Source organism: Chelonia mydas, chromosome 8, assembly GCF_015237465.2.
Source record: "Chelonia mydas isolate rCheMyd1 chromosome 8, rCheMyd1.pri.v2, whole genome shotgun sequence".
Classification (NCBI taxonomy): domain Eukaryota; kingdom Metazoa; phylum Chordata; order Testudines; family Cheloniidae; genus Chelonia; species Chelonia mydas.
Window position 1 is genome coordinate 77562379 of NC_057854.1, and position 19975 is coordinate 77582353.

General features: G+C 41.9%; 1 protein-coding gene across 5 annotated transcripts in view; it reads right to left on the reverse strand.

Moving 5' to 3' along the window:
* Nucleotides 1-7823: 7823 nt before the first annotated feature.
* DNAI3 (dynein axonemal intermediate chain 3) overlaps nt 7824-19975 on the reverse strand; it is a 55450-nt gene continuing 43298 nt past the window's right edge. The window contains exons 19-24 of one of the 5 annotated variants that reach the window (XR_006283433.1): nt 19452-19582; nt 18326-18530; nt 17109-17200; nt 15271-15393; nt 13486-13807; nt 7824-11340 (exon numbers count right to left, since the gene is read on the reverse strand). Coding sequence is in view for 3 of the 5 variants with exons in the window: in XM_007068737.4 (XP_007068799.3) it covers nt 13673-13807; nt 15271-15393; nt 17109-17200; nt 18326-18530; nt 19452-19582 (686 nt within the window). In the remaining 2 variants the exon portion in view is untranslated. Of the gene's footprint in view, nt 13808-15270; nt 15394-16995; nt 17035-17108; nt 17201-18325; nt 18531-19451; nt 19583-19975 lie in introns of those variants that run through there. The other 4 variants (XM_007068737.4, XM_043521353.1, XM_043521354.1 and 1 more) reach the window with 4 other exon arrangements.

Here is a 19975-nt window from a genome sequence, read left to right on the forward strand (position 1 = left end):
CTCAAGTCCGATTGGTCAGATCCACTTTCGAGAAACTGGGTCTCCTCCTCAGTGTGAACAAGTCAACTTCGTTACCGACCCAAAGAATAGAGTTCATCGGGGCGGTATTGGACTTGAAACAGGCAAGAGCATTTCTGCGAGAGGCCTGCTTCCAAGTGATGGCAGACATTATTCAAGGCCTCAGGCAGTACCCGACCACTACAGCAAGGGGATGCCTGAGTCTCCTCTGCCACATGGCAGCCTGCACACGTGGTCCGGCATGCCAGAATGAGGCTCAGACCCCTCCCAAGTTCGGCTTGCTTTGGTCTACTGCCCAGAGTGCCACAGGCTGGACTCAGTGGTCACTGTGTCAGAGCAAGTACTCGAGTCTCTCTGATGGTGGCTTGACCCTCAGACAGTGTGCGAGGGAGTCCCCTTCAACAGCCCCCAGCCCTCCATGTCTGTGGTAACGGACGCGTCAGCTCTGGGATGGGGCGCACATTTGGGAGATCTCCAAATGCAGGGCCTAAGATTGCAAGACAAGCTCTCGCTCCGTATCAATATCAAGGAGTTGATGGCGGTATGACTAGCATGCCAAACCTTTCAGGCCAGGCTACAAGAACAGTGCATGGCAGTTATGATGGACATCATCACTGTCATGTTTTATATCAACAAGCAAGGTGGAGCCCGTTCCTCTCCCCTGTGTCAGAAAGCCCTCCAGCTCTGGGAGTTCGGCATAGGACGCCTCCAGGTGAATGGAGTGGGCTATCTCCCAGGAGCTCAGAACGAACTAGCAGACCACCTCAGCACATCCTTCCGCAATCACGAGTGTTCCATCCACCCCAACGTCATGCGTTACATTTTCCAGAGGGAGGCGTTTTCCCAGGTTGGTCTGTTTGCCACCTGGAGCAACAGAAAGTGCCTGCAATTCTGCTCCTTCCAGATACACAGCCCAGGCTCGCTTGCGGATGCGTTCTTGTTCCCCTGGGCTGGACATCTGTTGTACGCTTTTCCGCCGATCCCTCTCATACACAAGGTCCTACTCAAGGTCCGCAGACACAGGGCACAGATGATTCTGGTGATACCAGTGTGGCCTCACCAATGTTGGTACACCACCCTCCTGGAGCAGTCGGTGGATGCCCGAATCACATTGCCACTACTTCTGGACCTGATCACACGCCGACCTTCAGTCCCTCCGTCTCATAGCCTGGAAGCTTCATGGCTAAACCCCCTGGAGCTCCTGTGCTCGGAACTGGTAAGGGAGGACCTACTCGGCAGCAGAAAACCCTCCACTAGGGCAACATACCTAGCAAAGTGGAAAAGGTTTACATTCTGGTGTGTTCAGCATTGCACACCTGCACTCCAGGAGCCCATACCATTCATCCTGGGTACCTACTGCACCTGAAACAGCAGGGTCTTGCAGCATTGTCCATCAAGGTGCACCTTGCAGCCATTTCGGCCTTCTACACGGGAGCAGCTGGGTGTTCCGTCTTCGCCAACCCCATGGTTGCCCATTTCCTCAAGGGCCTGGAATGGTTATACCCACAAATTAGACAACCGGTCCCTGTGTGGGACATTAACCTGGTTCTCTCCAGACTAATGGGGCCCCTTTTTGAACCGCTGGCGACTTGCTCCCTTCTCTACCTGTCATGGAAGGTAGCCTTTCTGGTTGCCATTACCTCAGCAAGGAGGGTGTAGGAGTTAAAGGCCCTCACTTCTAACCACCTCCCCCCACAGTTTTCCATAAGGACAAGGTACAACTCAGACCTCACCCAGAATTCCTTCCAAAGGTGGTGTCACATTTTCACACTAACCAGGACATTTTTCTGCCTGTCTTCTTCCCTAAGCCTCATGCTTATGTCTGAGAACAGAGGCTTCATTCACTGGACTTTCGGTGGGCTTTAGCCTTTTACCTTGAGCACACAAAGCCATTCTGGAAGTCGAACCGGCTGTTCGTGGTGGTGGCGGACCAGACGAAAGTGCTCCCAGTCTCATCTTGGAGAATTTCATCGTGGATCACATCCTGCATCCGGACGTGCTACAAGCTAGCCAAGGTTTCAGCTCCGGCTCTTACAGCACGCTCCACAGGGGCGCAGGCTTCATCAGCGCCATTCCTGGCCCAGGTCCCGGTACAAAAGATCTGCAGGGCAGCAACGTGGTCCCCGGTGCATACGTTCACCTCTCATTACGCCATCATCCAGCACTCCAGAGACGATGCGGCATTCGGCAGAGCGGTGCTCCAATCAGCGATTCCATAACTCCGACCCCACTGCCTAGGTAGGGCTTGGGAGTCACTTATTTGGAATCGATATGAGCCATCACTTGAAGAAAAACAGTTACTCACCTTCTCGTAACTGTTTTTCTTCAAGATGTGTTGTTCATATCCATTCCAAACCCTCCCGCCTTCCCCTCTGTCGGAGTATCCAGTAAGAAGGAATTGAGGAGGAGCAGGGTCAGATATTCAGTGCCGTGAAGGCGCTATTCCAGGGGGCTCCACAGCCAACCCAATGGGAGCTGCTAGGGGAAAAACTTCCCGATGACTGTGGATGCGGCGCGCGCATGCCTGTTTGGAATGGATGTGAACAACACGTCTCAAAGAACAACAGTTACAAGAAGGTGAGTAACCGTTTTTTCTCCTTCTAAATCTGGTAGGTAATTATGTGAAAATGGAAGACATATGCTCCTCTTACTGGACATAACTTTCACTCTACAGTAGACCCTATTGTGTAATTCAATCGGTATAAGGGAAAATATCTTGCCTTGTAATAATGCTAATTCTCTGAAGCTAGTGTCTCACAGGAGTCTTGCTTTTGGATCAATAATAATTACTGCTGGCAGGGGAAGAAAGTGTTGTACAGGATTCTAGTGCAATTGTTTACTTTGTCTAAAATGCCTTGACAAAGCCCGTTCCCGCCTCTAACTAAACAAGTACTCTGATGAGGTAATATCTTTTATTGCACCAAGTTAGGGAGAGGATGGTGAGAGCAGACAAAGTGCTGCGGGCAACAGGGCCCTTGCCCCCAGCCCTGATGCCAGTATCCTGGTTCCCCGCTCCATTGACCTGATGCCCACTGGGACCAGGGCACTGGCAGCAGAGCTGAGGGGCCCTTGCTGCCCCCCATTGCTTTGTCTGCTCTCACCATCCTCTTCCTGACTTGGTCTAATAGGAGTGTCAGAAGAAGGCTCAGAATTTCCTCTATTGGACAGAGATGTCTTATTATAAAGCCTGGCATTTGGGGCAACATGGACCAAATAGAGCTGGTTCCAAACTCTTAACCTTCCTCGTACTTCAGAAAAAAACCTGCAGCTACTTTTCAACATCTGAGCCACCACTGGGTAGGGCTTTTGCCCACTTTTAGCAGTATTTTTGTCATGACATGCAGGACAGGTCCATTTCTGCAGCCGTGCACGTGTACAAACAAAGGCACAGAATGAGTTAAATTCCATAGTTCTTGAAAAAACAGTGGCTCTTTAAATCATGAAAAGTCAAGCTCCTGGAATTTGGTGACTGGGTAGAATTCACGATGGGGGCAGAACTGCTGCTGCCTGCAGTGTTACCACCATCCATGCATAGTTTGAACAATGTTTTCCCTCACTCACTCCCTTAGTTCATTACTGACCCTGATGTTCTGTGAAGTCCAGGGAGTCTGGCTTTCAAGTCCTGTTTGCTTGCCTAGTATAACCCTTTTTCTGAACTCTTTAAATGCTCCTGTCAAGTCAGTTTCCCAGATTACTGCATCAAAGCCATTGGAGCAGATGTCTTAGCAGAAACCAGGCCAAGGTAGCTATTTAGGGTCACTTTTACTAGAAATGAGCTGATTTTGGGGGAGGGGTAAAAGTGCACCTGGATTTCTCTCTGGGACTGGCAAGGAGAGGCTCTGAGTATTATGTGCTGTTGGGGTGCAAGAACAGAGAGAGAGAGAGAGAACAAAGAGGCAGGAGGAGTAGATAAGGCCCAGGGTCAGATCCACAGCTTGTGTAAATGGGCCTAGCTGCAATATTACCACAAACTGAGGATCTGGTCTCCAGGGGGTTAAAATAGTTATGCAGGGGCCTAGGTTTTGTAGGCCCCGATGTGAAGTAAGATGTACAAGGCTCATCCCAGTTCCTCCCAATCTGAGATACATGCTTCCTCCAAAGAAGCCACTGAGAACAGCTGGCACTTCATAGTGTATCCGCTCACAAACCAGCAACAGTTGTGAGAATTTTTTATAATGGGATTATATTGAATTGTGTTGTCTGTAAGGACAGACTGTTGTAAGCAATTTTAGAATAGTCTGAGCCCCACAGGAGCCTATGTCTGTAGTGCTTAGCAGCACCTTTCCAACCTGAAAGGAAGTGGAACATTTTCTTTTAATTGCACCAAAACTCCTCCTAGTCCCAGAAAGTGTTTTGCCAGGTGACATGACATTTGTGTACTGACTGAGGCAGTAGGTGTTGGGATAGACAGGTCTATAATTCACCGAGATGCACACCGCCTCTTGGCTGAGGTGACAAACCTATTACAAATAACTTTCTGAGGTTAACTGCAGTTGGTCCTTTCTGCTGTGCTGTGCCTGTAGACAATACCAAATAACTTTAGGAGATTTACATTTTGCATTTTACTCCTTTTTTTTGCTTTTACACTTAATGTCCAAACGTTTTCATTATTAATGAAACATGGGGAGAAGTCAGATCTGACCACTCGGCTTTATGTACCTGATCCAAATATTATACTTCACACTGTGCGGATTTGTTTTGGGTTTTAATGAATGAGAATCATATCCCAGAAAAATCATACATTTTCCTTTAGAGAATTCTGGTGGTTACATTAGCACAAGTGCCATGGATTGCAATTCAGCTCATGTTACTTGCACAAAAGATTTTATGTGGATTACATGGACAATAAAAGATGCAGGACAGCACTTTTTTTATTTTTTTAAAAAAGAGATGATCTAATACTTATAACACGTTCTAGCTTCCCTAACCCCTTCTGAACAATGATTTTGCTTTTCAAATTAATTTTGCACCTGCCTTGTTTATTTGAAAACCCGCCTCTAAAATATCTTGAATGTTATTTAAATGTTCTCCCTCCTCCACAGCTATGCCAAGTATATAGGATTAGGATATTTGTTTTTTAATTGGTAAAGTAACTTGTATGCTTTGTTCTCTGAATGCTTAGAGTTGCATTTAGAGTTGCTTTCACAATCCACTCTGAACCTAGAGGGTTGTGGGGTTGGGGTTTTTTTTGTTTTTTTGTTTTTTCTTTTAAGTGTAAGGTGATAAAGATGTTGGCCATTTCATTACAAGTAAACAGAGTGATATAGAAATTCCAGCTGTCTGTGTACTTAACTTCATTATTTAGCACTAAGGGCATATGTTTAAGTTAGTAGATAGCCCCAAGATAGTGAGGAAGAATGACTAATGAAGACAATGCAGCCTAACAGTGATACTCCTAAATCATGGATGAATCTGCACTAATATAATTTAATCTCACTCTCCTGAGGAAGCTGTTGCAGTAGGAGAGCCCATGGACCACAACAGAATGATAGGGCTGGTTATTGCTCCTGCTTATCCGAGCAGACAATACCTACCTTGGAGAAATGTAGAGGCAGTGCTGCCTCTGGAGATGTGCTTTCCACCCACCCTTTCTGGGGCCACTCGGTGAGCGTCTTGCAGGATCATCCTGCCAAGGGCTCTTGGGCATGGAAGGAAATAGGGAACCAGTTATTTTCTGCAACATAATCCCCTGCAAACCTAGAAGATTTCTAGATGGAACTCCCAGGGTTAATGTTTTAGCTCCTACCGGGGCTCCCCTCAGCAGTCTCTGAGCACCCAGAGGGAGATTCACAGGATGAATTCTGAGCAGCATGCCATAGTGGGGCAGCTGTCCATGTAGGATGGTGCTTGGGGCCTTCCCTTCACTGCAGATCTTGCAGCCCTCCAGGAAAGCCCTCTTGAGGGGATTTTTTCAGATCGCCGAACAACGTTCACCATATGGTGGTTTGCCAGGTCTCTAAATTTGAACTTGAACCATGGACCTAGAGATGAAAGGCTCCTACATCCCATTACCGACGCCATCAGGCATCCACTTCCACTTGTATCCAGTCCAGTTTGAAATGACTCAAGCAATAGATTCATAGATTCCAAGGCCAGAAGGCTAACTAGTCTGACTTCCTGTATAACATAAGTCCTAGAACTTCCCCAAAATAATTCCTAGAGCATAGCATTTAGAAAACTTCCAGTCTTGGTAGGAGTTGCAGCTCCTCCCTTGAGAGGTGGTTCCACAGTCTCATTGATGATGCTGTAATGACATTTTCTTCAATAGCCTAAACTTTCCTTTGCTCAGTATCATCTTGGCCTTTCAATGGATAATCAGAATGATTGATTACTTTTCTCAGTCATTTCAAAGTCTTCAGTGGCTGCAACTGCCTGCAACAAGAGCACTCTGCAGTGAACTTTTAGATCACATTTTAGTTTGTGAAATTCATTCTTCTAGGTGGCTGTATTTTCCGCAAGCTGTGTACTCCATGCGCTGTACCTCATCTGCTTTTCCAGGATCCTCGTTTTTAAGCTATGCCTTGGACTTTGCCCTCTGGAGGGGGCAAGTTGCATGGCCTTGCTTGTCTTTAAAACCTCTTGCAATTTTTAGAACTGTGGTGTTGCTATTCAAAGAGGCCTGCAACATGTTAGCTGTTGGTTAAGTTCTTGAGGATGGAATTTGGGTGAAGGTTTATTGAGTGAAGTGAACTGTTTTTTTTCCTGCTGTGCAACGTTTGGACGTTTTATTGACATAATACCAGTACAGAAAGGTAGGTGAAGCTATTCCAAAGTGTTCTAGAAGTAGAGGGGAAAATCCCAGGCAAAAGTAGATACTCAGTGTTTTTACAGGATAAAGCTGATAAGCCAGGGACACATCTGGTCGCTCTGTTGCCAGGCCACAAACCTCTGACCCCAAGATGTAGGGTTTTTTCCACAGTAAAAACAATTTAGTCCTTGAAATAGCATGTCATGTTCCAGAACAGTGGGTTTTTAAGTGAAAGATGATGGTTTCCCCATCCAGCAGCACCAGTGTAGCTTTGGTGAAATCATTGTAGCTAGAAGTGGATGTAACTTCAGAAATCACTTTTCCAGAAATGATTCCTCCACAGTTTGATGACACTTTTGTAACCATGTGTCAAGGTTCCTTCCCCACTCTGAACTCTAGGGTTCAGATGTGGGTACCTGCATGAAAAACCCCCTAAGCTTATTTTTACCAGCTTCGGTTAAAACTTCCCCAAGGTACAAACTATTTTACCTTTTGCCCTTGGACTTTTTGCTGCCACCACCAAGCGTCTAACAAATATATAACGGGGAAAGAGCCCGCTTGGAAACGTCTTTCCCCCCAAAATCCTCCCAAGCCCTACACCCCCTTTCCTGGGGAAGGCTTGATAAAAATCCTCACCAATTTGCATAGGTGAACACAGACCCAAACCCTTGGATCTTAAGAACAATGAAAAAGCAATCAGGTTCTTAAAAGAAGAATTTCAATTGAAGAAAAAGTAAAAGAATCACCTCTGTAAAATCAGGATGGTAAATACCTTACAGGGTAATCAGATTCAAAACATAGAGAATCCCTCTAGGCAAAACCTTAAGTTACAAAAAGACACAAAAACAGGAATATATATTCCATTCAGCACAGCTTATTTTCTCAGTCATTTAAACAAACCAAATCTAATGCATATCTAGCTAGATTACTTACTAAGTTCTAAGACTCCATTCCTGTTCTGTTCCCGGCAAAAGCATCACACAGACAGAGAGAACCTTTGTTTCTCCCCCAGTCCAGCTTTTGAAAGTATCTTGTCTCCTCATTGGTCATTTTGGTCAGGTGCCAGCGAGGTTATCCTAGCTTCTTAACCCTTTACAGGTGAAAGGGTTTTTCCTCTGTCCAGGAGGGATTTTAAAAGTGTTTACCCTTCCCTTTACATTGATGACACCATGAGTGAAGCATGACGTGTACCGTACATCTTCCACTCTTCCAGGATCCTGGAAGGCTGTAGGCTATCCCTTGGAGTTTGCCATCTACACGACAATATTCTTATATATAATTAAGCTGTGGAACTCTCTGCTGCAAGATTGGTTTGGATTGGGTTAGACACTGAGACAGGTAACAGAATGTCCGGAGTTACAATAGAGAGGCTAAAACATGTATACAGGATGTAACCCTCATGCTCAGGCTAAAAGCCAGCCACTAATTGACAAGTTTAAGAAGAAACTTTCATTATAGGCAGGTTATGCCATTATGTCCCTTATGAAGATTGTTGCAGTTCCCTGATTTGGTACTGGCTGCTGAGACAGGAGACTAGACTACATGGAGCTCTAGTCTGATGATTCCGGTTTCTAATTACAATTATGTCATGGTACCAGATTAAAATCTGGTTGTTCTGTAATCTGACTACAAAACAGGGTTCCAATTTATAGTGTATACTTGCCCTAAACCATGTTTCAGAACCAGTCTGAAACCTTAATTTCTGGTTGGTCAGAATAATGCTTTACCTTATGTGTTAAAAAAGTTTAAGGTCCACTTTGTACAGAGAACTGGAAGCACAGCTGTAACCAGGTGGGGCGACAGCCTGGTTGTGATTAAGTTTCCTGATGTGGAGGAGGTTGTAGTGTAGACAAAGCCCTAGCACTTGTGGATCCCAATCCAGAGCTGCCTGCATAGTATTAGTAACACATTTGGGTTATTTTAGATAGTTTGTAGATAACTGCAAGATTTTTAACAGGGAAGCTCATTTCTATCAAGCGCTCTATAAAATGTATCTCTAGTGCCTTGTGTGTATATATTCTTTTTAACAATTTAAACAAATAAAACAGCTTAGACAAGTTATTTCATCTATAAGCCAAAAGCAATACTACCCTATGTGGTCCTGATCCTTTTCCCACTGAATCCAGTGGGAATTTTGCTGTTGGTTTCAGTGGAAACAGTATCAGGCCTTGAAATCTGTGCAGAAAGTTTCCTTCTGTGAGTGAATGTCCTGGAGCACAAACATTGTAATAGCTGCTTTTTCTTACATCCAGGAGGTCTGGGTTACTATGTACTGGTGCTGTCTTGTCCACGCTGAAGGAATCAGCGGCAGAATGGAAGTGACTGAGGCAGGGGGGAAGGTATGATCCCTTTTTTTAATCTCTGCTCCAAACACTGGGTCCCGTGAAAGAGCACGCATCTAGCCCCCACTGCTTTCCAGTGGTTCCTCTGAAGTGCTGGGGAGCATGGGTATATGTAGAGGCTGTCTTGAATAACTTTTAGAGCTTTTTTTAAAGTGGTTTGAGGAAGAGAAGCTGTGACTTCCTCTTTTTTTTTTTTTCCTCCTTAGTAAAGGAGACAAACGTGACAGGGATTTTCCAGGTACATTCAGTGATCACTTTATTGACTTCTGTATATTGTAGACTGTCCTAGTTGGCTAAAGTTCTGTGAAAGCTGATCTGAAAAATCGTATGTTCCTCTAATAAAATATAGGCCTCACAACCAGAGGATAGAGCTTTTCAATTTAGCTTGTGGTGGGACAGTTGCCATATCTGTGCACACCAATTTGTTTGTTAAATGGTGATTTAACAAAGGGAGCTGCATTCCCTTTCCATTTGATCTCCAGCTGAAAACACAACATTATAGATGTCAGGAAAGTGGTTATTACAGTTCACTTTTATTTTGATGTAGAGATTGCCTAATATAGAGGAGCCATATAATGTAATTGTAATAGTATTTAAACTTCAAATTAAAAATAAAAGGCTGATAATTTTATAATCATTTCTAAACACACGTGCTCAGTTTTCCTTTTTAAATGTCACACTATAATTACATCCAGGTTTAGTGGTACTCAATTGGCACTTTCTTTAAGCCTGACTGAAGCTTTAGCAAAAAGTAAATATACCTAATGGGAGGGGCCTTGAGACACTAGCCCTTGTGGGTTTACAGCATGTTTTTACATTTCCTTAAAACCTATTTGTAATCTCTGTATTTCTCTGTGGACAGGAAGCTCATAGCTATCTTGTTCCAGGGTTTTTAGAATAGCCTTTGTTCGGATGAAGTAGTGCACTGTAGTTAGGTAGCATTGGTCTACAGAAGTTTCTTTTGGCAAAGGCCCCATGTGTCAGTTTTATTTTGCGTTCTAGTTTCTACTGTGACCATATGGACACTCATTTGACAGGAGTCTGTGACCCTCAAAACAGCTCAGTGAGTCATGGAAAGAGTGAATTCACCCGTATAGAGTTTAATCTGTCCTTCTCTGATACATTTAATTTCCACTTGACAGGTTCTACTCAGTTACATGGTATCTGACCTGGCTTTGGAAACCTAGCAACAGGCAGGAACGCTGCATAATGTAAAGAGTCATCCCTGCAGATAAAGGATGAACATAAATATTAATGAGGCTGTTACTCATTTACACTTGTGGATATTAAAGCTGTTGTCTAACACGTGGTTCATCTCTCAGGAATAATTGCCTTTCAGTGGAAATGCAAACAGCAACATTCACTGTGTGCTCAGTAAAAGCTGCTCTTTCTAATACAACCCAGTTTCCTTGGGGGAACAACATATTTTTATGGGTCCAGTCTTCCATTTGTTAAGCATTTACTAATCTTAAATTAGGAATCATTTTATAATCCGATGAACAAAATGATTATTTTAAGCAGAGATGCTCCAGTTTGCAGAGTTCTGAAATTTCCTAGACTTGGGGGGGTGGTGGTGGTGCTTGGGGGTTAGATCTGTGATTTTGGTTAAGAATTTGATTACCTCCTTGAAGCAAAGGCATAAGGATGTTATTGTTTAAGGTTTTACTGGCAGGTGAAACTTAGTCCAAAGTTTAGGCCTATTAACAATAAGCTTTTACAAAAGCTAAGACAAATACAAGAAATTGTGGCTTTTTCCAATAGAAATTTTCTTTAAAATAAAGAAATTGCCCTGCAATGTTGGCATCCCAGTACAAGCATTAGAGCCAGCAAGTGAAACTGACTAGACATAAAAGAGGAACTGAATAATCTATTTTCATTGCCTAAGCTGAGAGAAATTAAAACAAAACAAAAATACAAAGCCTAAATCATGAAAAGTAATTAGAATGTACACAATTCTTTCAATTTTAGTTAGAAGGAAATATGTTACATATATGACTTAATCTGCTGGTATCCCTCTAATTCAAGCTATTGCCATTACTCCATGTTGCCCGTTGCAGTCGGTGTGGAGAACATCCATCATCTGTGCTGTGATGTTTGTACTCAATTTCTGCCAAAGATCAGGTTTACACCAGTCCAGGATTTTAGTTTGGAGAATTCTCTAGTGAAGAAGGAACTCTTGCTGTTCTTATGCAGCTGTGCTGGGCTCTGATATACGGCTGTGACATCAGAGATCTGTGAAAGGACCAAGGAAAAACTAGAACACGGTTTTTATTCTCTCTCAGAAATATTACTGGTTGAGAGATCTATTCTGTTCATTAGGTTTTTATACCAGTTCACACAATGTGTTCCACACAATGTAATGGTGTTTAGTCGATTCCACAAAAAGAGCAGAATCATTCCCTAGAAATGTTTATCAGTCCTCACCAGATGTGACCACCCGCTAAAGATGAAAGCAGTTAGGTTTCCATTTACATTCTTTGGTCCCTATACTGTGATTGACATCAAAATGGCCACTCAGCACCAATTTTTACGTTGGTGAATTTTGTGACATCTCAAAGCTCGATTGAGCCTGTCAGCTCATTTCAGATGGGAGATGTGACAGCCAGTGCATTATCTCTGGTCACTATCACTAGTTGTTAAAGATTCAAACCTGCAATGTAAGGCTCTGTATCTCCATTGCTAATCTGGAACCACCCAGTTCTTCACAGAACAACTTTCACAAACTGCAGCATGTAAATAAAAGAAGTGTTCTGAGGGGCTAGAGTACCTCTGTGACTACCCTCTTATCCATCCTCCCACTGTTCAGAATCTGCTTAAATCAAACTGTGAACTGAACCTTAAAATAAATGTCAGACATGAAGAAATAGAGCCATCTTGCATGGGATTCACAGGAAAACACGTTTTTTAAAAATCTTGTGCTCGCCTTTAACTACGTGCAAATGGTTGTTAATCACAACACAGGAAAACTAGCTAAGGAACACACACCTCCAGGTTCTACAATCATACCTAGCCACTAGAGCTTCATTCTTGTAGTTACCAGGGTTCATCAAAATCTCTTGATGAGTGTCTAGCTCGTATCTGTTTGTTGTTTCTTCTATCGAAGGCTTTGTCTACACTGGCAAATGAACGACACAACTTCTGTTGTTCAGAGGTGTTAAAAAAAACACACACACACAATCCCCCTGAAAGATACAAGTTTTGTCGAAGAAAAGCGCTGGTGTGAACAGCACTTTGTCGCCAGGAGCACTCTCCTGCCGACAGAGCGACCGCTCCTCGTTGGGGATGGATGTTTTTTCTCGGCGGGAGAGCTCTCTCCTGCCGACAAACGGTGGCTACACTGCGCTCCTTTTAGCACCACGGCTGTAGGGGCTGGGCTGTGTTGCTAAGAGCTGCGTAGCGTAAACCTCCCTTTCCTCACAGTCTTCAGCAAAGGAAAGTCTGCGAACCACTTTAGCAACACAGAGATGGGGCTCAAAGAAGCCTTTGAATACTGAAGCAAAGCTTGTAAAGTGGCATTAATTCACACCTCCGACAGAATCAAAACATAGGCCCCCTGGGCCAGTATGGTTCCTGCTGTTCTTTCTGTGGGTCTGCCACACTCTGTATTTAACAAACAGTAAGTCCCGTACTAGCTGCCGTGCTCTACTCCCTAATCACCCAAAGGTTAGATTGTGTGCTCTGTTTGGGGCGACGTTTTCAAATGATGTGGAAATTGCAGGTAGTTCAGAACACAGTGACCTGCTTATGAGCTGGACTTCCATGAAAAGAGCACAGGAGACCAGTGCTTCATGATCTGCCCAGGTGAAGTGTGTGGTGTTGTTTATGAGGTTTAAAGGCTTCAGTCCCAGCCACTTGAGAGACTACCTCTTTCTCTTCGTATGTTGCCAGGGCAGTTGTGGTCATCTGAGGTGCTGACTGGTCCCTCCTGATGTAAACCAAAGGCGGCGAGCGGCAGTGTGTTACTGGCTTTGGAGTGCTCTTTCTCCCTTGATTCATGACATGCCCAAACTTGGGACCTTCAGGGCATGCTGCAAAACTTAAAGTAAGCTTTTCCAGGGGAATTGAGTGCTTTGGGGATGATGAATGGTGGCGTGGGAGATGTTTATTGGAGCTGAGCAGCAGGAATATTAATATCCTTTTATTCTATTCGAACGGGAGCAGTTTGCAGGGGAGGATGTTGTAGTCTTATTTTGACTTGTTGAGTAGATTTTTCACTGAATACTTTTACAGCAGGCACAGCGCTGGGTAGGTGCATTGTAACAATAAATAAGTAGGCTAACTTAAAATAATGCCATTAAACCAGGAGATGACTCATTTATAACTATAATCATTAATGAATGGCCGTGCAGGAATATCACAAATCAAGTGTTCTCTCACCTGCTGCTCTGAGCAAACATCTTCATAAAGCTAGTGAGATAATTTTGCCTAGTGTGATATGATTTATATTTACAGTTCTCATACTAAAGATGCTGCTAATTAAATATATACAGGTTTCCCAAAAAAGCAAAATAACCTATCCTGAAAAAAAAAACCACATTCGCCAATATGCTCATTGTGTTCTGTTCTAGGCAAATCTATCTGTTGCTTTCAGTAGCCCAAGTCCTGTCAGGATCTTCTTCTCTTCATCCAGAAAATCTACATAATTTATATTCATCTGCTCCTCCATTTGTTCTCTTGATTTCTGTCCACCAGCCACTCTCTGAGGAAAAAGTAACCAATAGTTCATTAAGAGCTGCTGTTAGCTTTGAAACATTAATACGATTCCACTGGTTTTCAGTCAGTGATTGTCAATGCTGACTCTTTCACCTCCATCTTTTTAGCTATATAATCAGGAGTGGAGCATCACTGAGAACCACATGCACAGATCTGCCATTTCATCAGCTAAGTAACATCATTTATTAGTCAGGTCAACACAGAGCTATTGGATAGATTTAATTCTCCAAGCCCTTGCAGTAGTACCTCCTATGGACAAGCCTCATCGTCTATTCAAGGCTCACTTCCTTTCACATACCACACAGGACTCCGGATATATAATGCTCTGTATAAAGCTAATGTTAAAATTATATAATACACAGGTTGAGAAAAGAGTGCATGTACATTTGGGTATAGTGCTTAGATTATCCACAAATACCATGTTTGTTTTTAAAAGTCATATGATACATATAGTACATAATCAGCAATAACCCAAATTTAGGAGAATAAATTTAAGAATGCAGTTTAGATTTTAGCATCCAAGTATTCACATACATCACTCATGAAAAGTTGTACAGAGAGTTGGTTGTGGAAAGTAAAATCTATCAATGAGTGAAGGCTGTCCCTCAGTAATTGAGAATTAGGGTAGGTTGTCCATTTAGAAAATACAGTCTATCAGGGAAGTATTTCAGTTACTTTCCTTACTGCACTTCTCATTGCACTACACTTCCCTCTCTCCGCAAGGGGGAATCATTGCATCTGGCATATCGCATAGTCCTCTACTACTGTCAATGGTAATAACAGTGTTGTATGTAACACACTCCCAACAAGGTGATATGGAGGGTGCACAAACAAGAAAAAACAAATCTGAGTAAAACATTAATTAAAATATCAAACTGGAAAAACATCTCTTTCCGACTGTTGTAATTTAATAGTTCTAGCTTTATGTATGTAGGGCTCAGGCCTGCAACCCTTATTCATGCCAGTAATCATCACTTCCATGAACAGTCCTATTGAGTCCAATGATACTATGGCTGTATGTAAGTAAGGGCTGAAGGTTTGGGGCCTCTGCCTGCTGACTTTAAAGAATAATACTTATAAAAATGGCACCTAAATTAAGATTTCAAATGTACAGTTAGGGGAAAGGGGACATTAATAAGTGTTCTTAAACAGGGTCAAACTGATCTTCACTCTAACTCTATTGAAGTCAAAGGGAGTGTGCTGGCTGAGTAAGGACTGAAGAGTTAAGCATGAACTAGTACAGTATATTCTCTTCCCCAAATGATAGACTAGTCTATAAATATGAAAGTGGTCAGTTGGATTTACTTAGAAAATGCTGAGCAAAAGCTGTTTTTAATGTATAAACAGATGGAAATATCAGAGGAAATTTTACCTAGCGCAAAGAGAGAGGCATATTTTAAAAATTAAAAAAAAATACACTAGCTTTTCTACCTCCTGAACTCAACTTACTGTCTTTTTCCTCTGTGTTTCCAGTTCCAATTCCTTTCTTTCTTTGGCTCGGAATTCTTGACGCTGTTCAAAATAATCCAGATGTTTGACCTCTCTCTCAAAGTAATGAAGAACACTGGCACGCTATTAACACAAAGGCAAGCATGGTTTGTGGTGATCAGTGAATCTGAATCATCGCACTTTTCAGCACATAATCCATCTACAGTAACAGCACTGCTTTAAAGCATCTTTTTAAATATACAGAACTAAATTAAGAAATTCTGTAATAATGTGATACATCTACCATTTCCTGATTAACCTGATAATGCTGTTATCAGTTTCCCTATCCTAGTATGGGTTTATGCACAGACTTGCAGTAAAATAACAAAAGGCATGGATTAAAACTGATTTTAAATGTTTTTGGTGCAAGTCTGTGTGTGGCCAAAGTCACTTTTCTAGTCTCAATAACAAACTGACTTTACCCACTCACATTGTGAAATAAGAGTGACCCCTCACACACTTGCACCAAAATAACTAAATTGGTTTTATGATAATGATTTAGTTAAATCAATCCAGGTCTGTGTGTAAACCAGTCCTGAGTTACGTTTTATGCACTAAGCTCCCCAACACCACCCGACCTCTCCACTATGCCAGTTATTTGAGTCAGACTGTGCACCAATTTCCCTAACACGACTGTTCAAGATCCTAGAGTTTTTTAACAGAATGTAAAGATTTTACAGTAAGTAGATAAATATTCCCAAATGGTGCTGGATTGACAACTCTGTCCAGTAAAGCCCTCTACTCACAAAACAAATACAATATGGGCAGAAGCAGCACAAGTTTCCCTACACTGGAAATGTGTCCCTAACCTGAACTGGAGAGGTTCTCTTTACTGAGCCAAGGGTGCCAGTTATCACCAGTATTCATATTGTTTCATTTTGGTTACATACCATAACTTCATAGTGAGCTCACAATATACATGAGTACATAAATGGTAAGAGGAAGGTTTGGGATAGTGAGCAGGAGCGATTTGGGGAAAGAGAATAGGGAGAACAGAATAAGCCGCAGAAAAAATTGTTAGAACGAGTGAGATGGGGCCTCTAACTTGTTTTCTGGTGGGGAGAAGGAGCTGGGAGAAACTGAATGAAAGAGGTACAGAGAGAAGACATGCAAATTCAGCATCTAATTTCGCAAATTATTATTGATGCAAATTATTTATTATTTGTAGTGTTACAGCACCACGCCCCCATTGTGGTAGGCATTGTACAAACACACAGAACAAGACAGTCTCTGCCCCAAAGAGCTTACAATTTAAACGTTTTTACTCAAATGTGCAGTCCCAATGAGTTCGTGGGGGCTAGTTATGTAAGGGTTTGCAGGATCAGATCCTAAAAGATCTACAGTCAGATCCTTGGATGGTGTAAATCAGCATGGCTCAATTGAAGTCACTGACTTCCTTGGAGCAAAATTTATAGGAAAAAAGTCAAGGCAAGTGTATAGAATGTAGTTTATGAAACCTGGCGCCATTTTATGCGTGTGGCAAAAAATGGTGTTTCTACAGTTTGGACACTTCATCTACATTTTTCCCATTGCCTGGTTATAAGGATGAAATTCTACCAACTCTGCTTCTTGCAACAACTGGTTTTCCTCTCAGGTCTCACTGCTGAGGACGTCCCAGGTCCAGCTTTGGTTTGTGAGACGTTATGAGATTGTGGCTGTGGATCATTTCAAACACAAGCTAATCACCTTTAGTATGTAGGAATCCGATAACGTGAAAGGATGTGCCTTAAAAAAAAAAAAGTCATGAAACCCCACAACATATGTGGTCACTTAAAGGGTAAGTAGAAAATGTTACAAACCTCGTTACTGGAAGGGTGACTTAATGTCCAAGAGATTTCTAAAATATGCAGAGTTCCAAAGTTATCAGATATAGCTAAAAAGTGCTGCTTTGCTATGAGAGTATAAAAACAAAATAAACAATGATGCTATTACTAAAGATACAGAAAGTAAATTAAAATGTTTGTGTAACCCCCAGACTGCAGGACATAAGCCAACCACTAACTGATAGGCTAAGAAGAAAATTCCCCTCTAAATTATTCTGTGATTGTCCACTATGGGTATTCTTGCATCTTCTTCTGAAGCATGTGGTACTGGTCATTGCTAGATATTGGATTAGATGGGCCAGTGACCTGACCCAGTATGACCATTACTGTGTTGGCATCTTTTTAACAATGAATTCTAGTATTTACTGATTAACTTTTCAGCTAAGGCCTCTATTCATACAGAATTCCAAATATGGTTATTTGAGTCATTGCATATTAGTTTTATTGTGGTCGTGCCCAGAGAACCTAATCACAGATTGGGACTCTACTGTGATAGGCATTCTACCCAAGGGAAGGAGGGTTCCTGCCCCAAAGTGCTTATAATCTAGTAAGGGTCATGAAGCTTTTCTGCAGTTTCCATGGTTTCCCAGGGAATAGGCAAGTATAATTTGAAAACTCCTATGTAAAGTTCTAGGCATTTCTCTGACTCGCTATTAAAAATGTGAAAAAGATTGTTTTATTTAAGATGCACAGTTTCACCCATAAAATACTTAAACCTCATAAAGCTGTTGACAAAAATGCTTAAGCAAGTGTGCACATCCATCAATCTTTTTAAACAGAGAGAGTGAATAGCTCCCAAAGACTCATTTTTGTTAGTTTTTTTAGGTTTTTGTTTTTGCAGCAAAAAATAGCCTTATTTTGTCTTGTATTTCTAATAATTAAATGTCCCTTATTACATAGAAATATATTTTTACCTTTTCAGACTTGCTTAAAAGAAACAATATTTTTGTAACAATATTAAAAAACAAAAGAAACTGTGCTTAGTTGCTTATGTAATGATAAAAACATGAAGGCCCCAATACTGAAAAGATTTATGCATGTGTTTTACTTTATTCACAGTGCATAGTCTCACTGACTTCAATGGAACAATGCATAGTGTGTAAACTTAAGGATATGCATAAACCTTTCCAGGATCATGGTATGATTTATTTTTAAAATAGTGTTATGAAAAAGTGTAATCACTGTCAACATACAAGAGACGATCCAGGGTTTGATGCAGGTGATCATTGATATAGAGATGTTCTGGGTCTGGGATGGCTCATGTGTTTTCTCCAGTAGGTCCCAAATATCAATATTTCCATCTTCTCTACCAATGAAGAAAACTCCTGCTCTCGATAAGGACCAATGTCCTACAGTATATCTTTTTGATGAGCAGCATGATTGAAGGATTGGGCCACTCTTAATTTAAAAAAAAAAATCCAATATAAAAGAAACCAAAACAATCACAAACAAAAAAACAACCCAGTCAGAACTCTTTCCAGCCTCCTGCTTGTGTAATGTGAGAACGCTTCCCATTTCTGAGTGATCCCACTACACAAGTAATTATGGGGTCAAAACCAGTGTGTATATTGTTGACTGGTAAAGAGAAGCATTGTAGGGAAGTGGAAAAGTTGATGCCCACTCCCTCAGTTGAGGGAGTCTGCCTACCTATTGACAAACAAAAAATCTGGGTTTTGCTAGATGCAACTGAAGTCCTGGATTCCCAGGTGGCAGCAATAGTAAGAAACACGTTTTTCAATATTTGGCTGGCCAAAAGACTGCACCCATTCCTCACTGGTATGGATGCTACCATAGCCATCCTTGCCTTTGCTATCTTTAGGCTAGAATAGTGCATTTCCTTTTCCTTAGGACTAGTCACTTTGCCCTTCAATGTGCTATAACTCCAAAGGGGAAAAAAAAGAGAGATTGAATTATTATTTGCTGTCTCTATTACTCTGTTGTTCAAATTACTTTTGTTTAATGGCGGGTTCCGCAAGCCTGTAGTATTGTTTAGCATATCCTACCTCTACTCTCAAGCTCCTCTGACTGACAACAGACTGCTTGAAATGGAAATAGCCTGGGCAGAAGCCACAAGTGTCACGAAGGCTGGTATTAGAGAAAGTTGCTTCCTCCGTTGGAGTCAAGTTTACAAAACTATTTTTAAAAGCTTAGCTCTGGCAGGAGAAAATAGCTTATTTTTTTTAACCCAATTTATTTTCAAACTGGCCAGCTCTGCCATCTACCATCATTTCCGTGAGCCTTGTCCCTGAGGCTATATACTGTAGTTACTCTATTCTTTTCTCCATCAACTATAGTATGTCTGTTGCCAAAGTAACTTACTGTAACACCTTCTTTCCATATGGCAAAATTCCAGCCTCCAACACTAAGAATGATGTCTTTGAAAAATGGAGATCTTTGTATAGTGTGGACAATTCCATCATGGATGGTGTATTTGTTAGCTGGTTTCTGACCTAATGGAGTGAAAAGGACAATTATTTACTTGTAACTCTAGGTTTTTGAAGATAGCAAAATTGATCCTACAATCCTCAACCTAGTAGGAGTTTTTCTGGAATAACTATTGCAGGATTGGATCCATTATCTTTAATGATTCCTTCTTCTGGGTTTTTGTGCCTCAGATCCATGTGCTCTGAATCTGATTAGCACAGATAAAGGAAAGCGGCCTCACCCCAGTCTCCAAATATATGCCTGCAGTTTTGTCCAAGAAAATTGTGATATCAAACTCCCATAGTTGTGCCTGCCTGCCAACTGGTTAAAACATTTGAATACCTGATTACAGGCCCTTGCATTTTGATTAGTTTAATACACTCTCTTATCTTTAAGTCTCTGTTCTAATTTTCTAATAA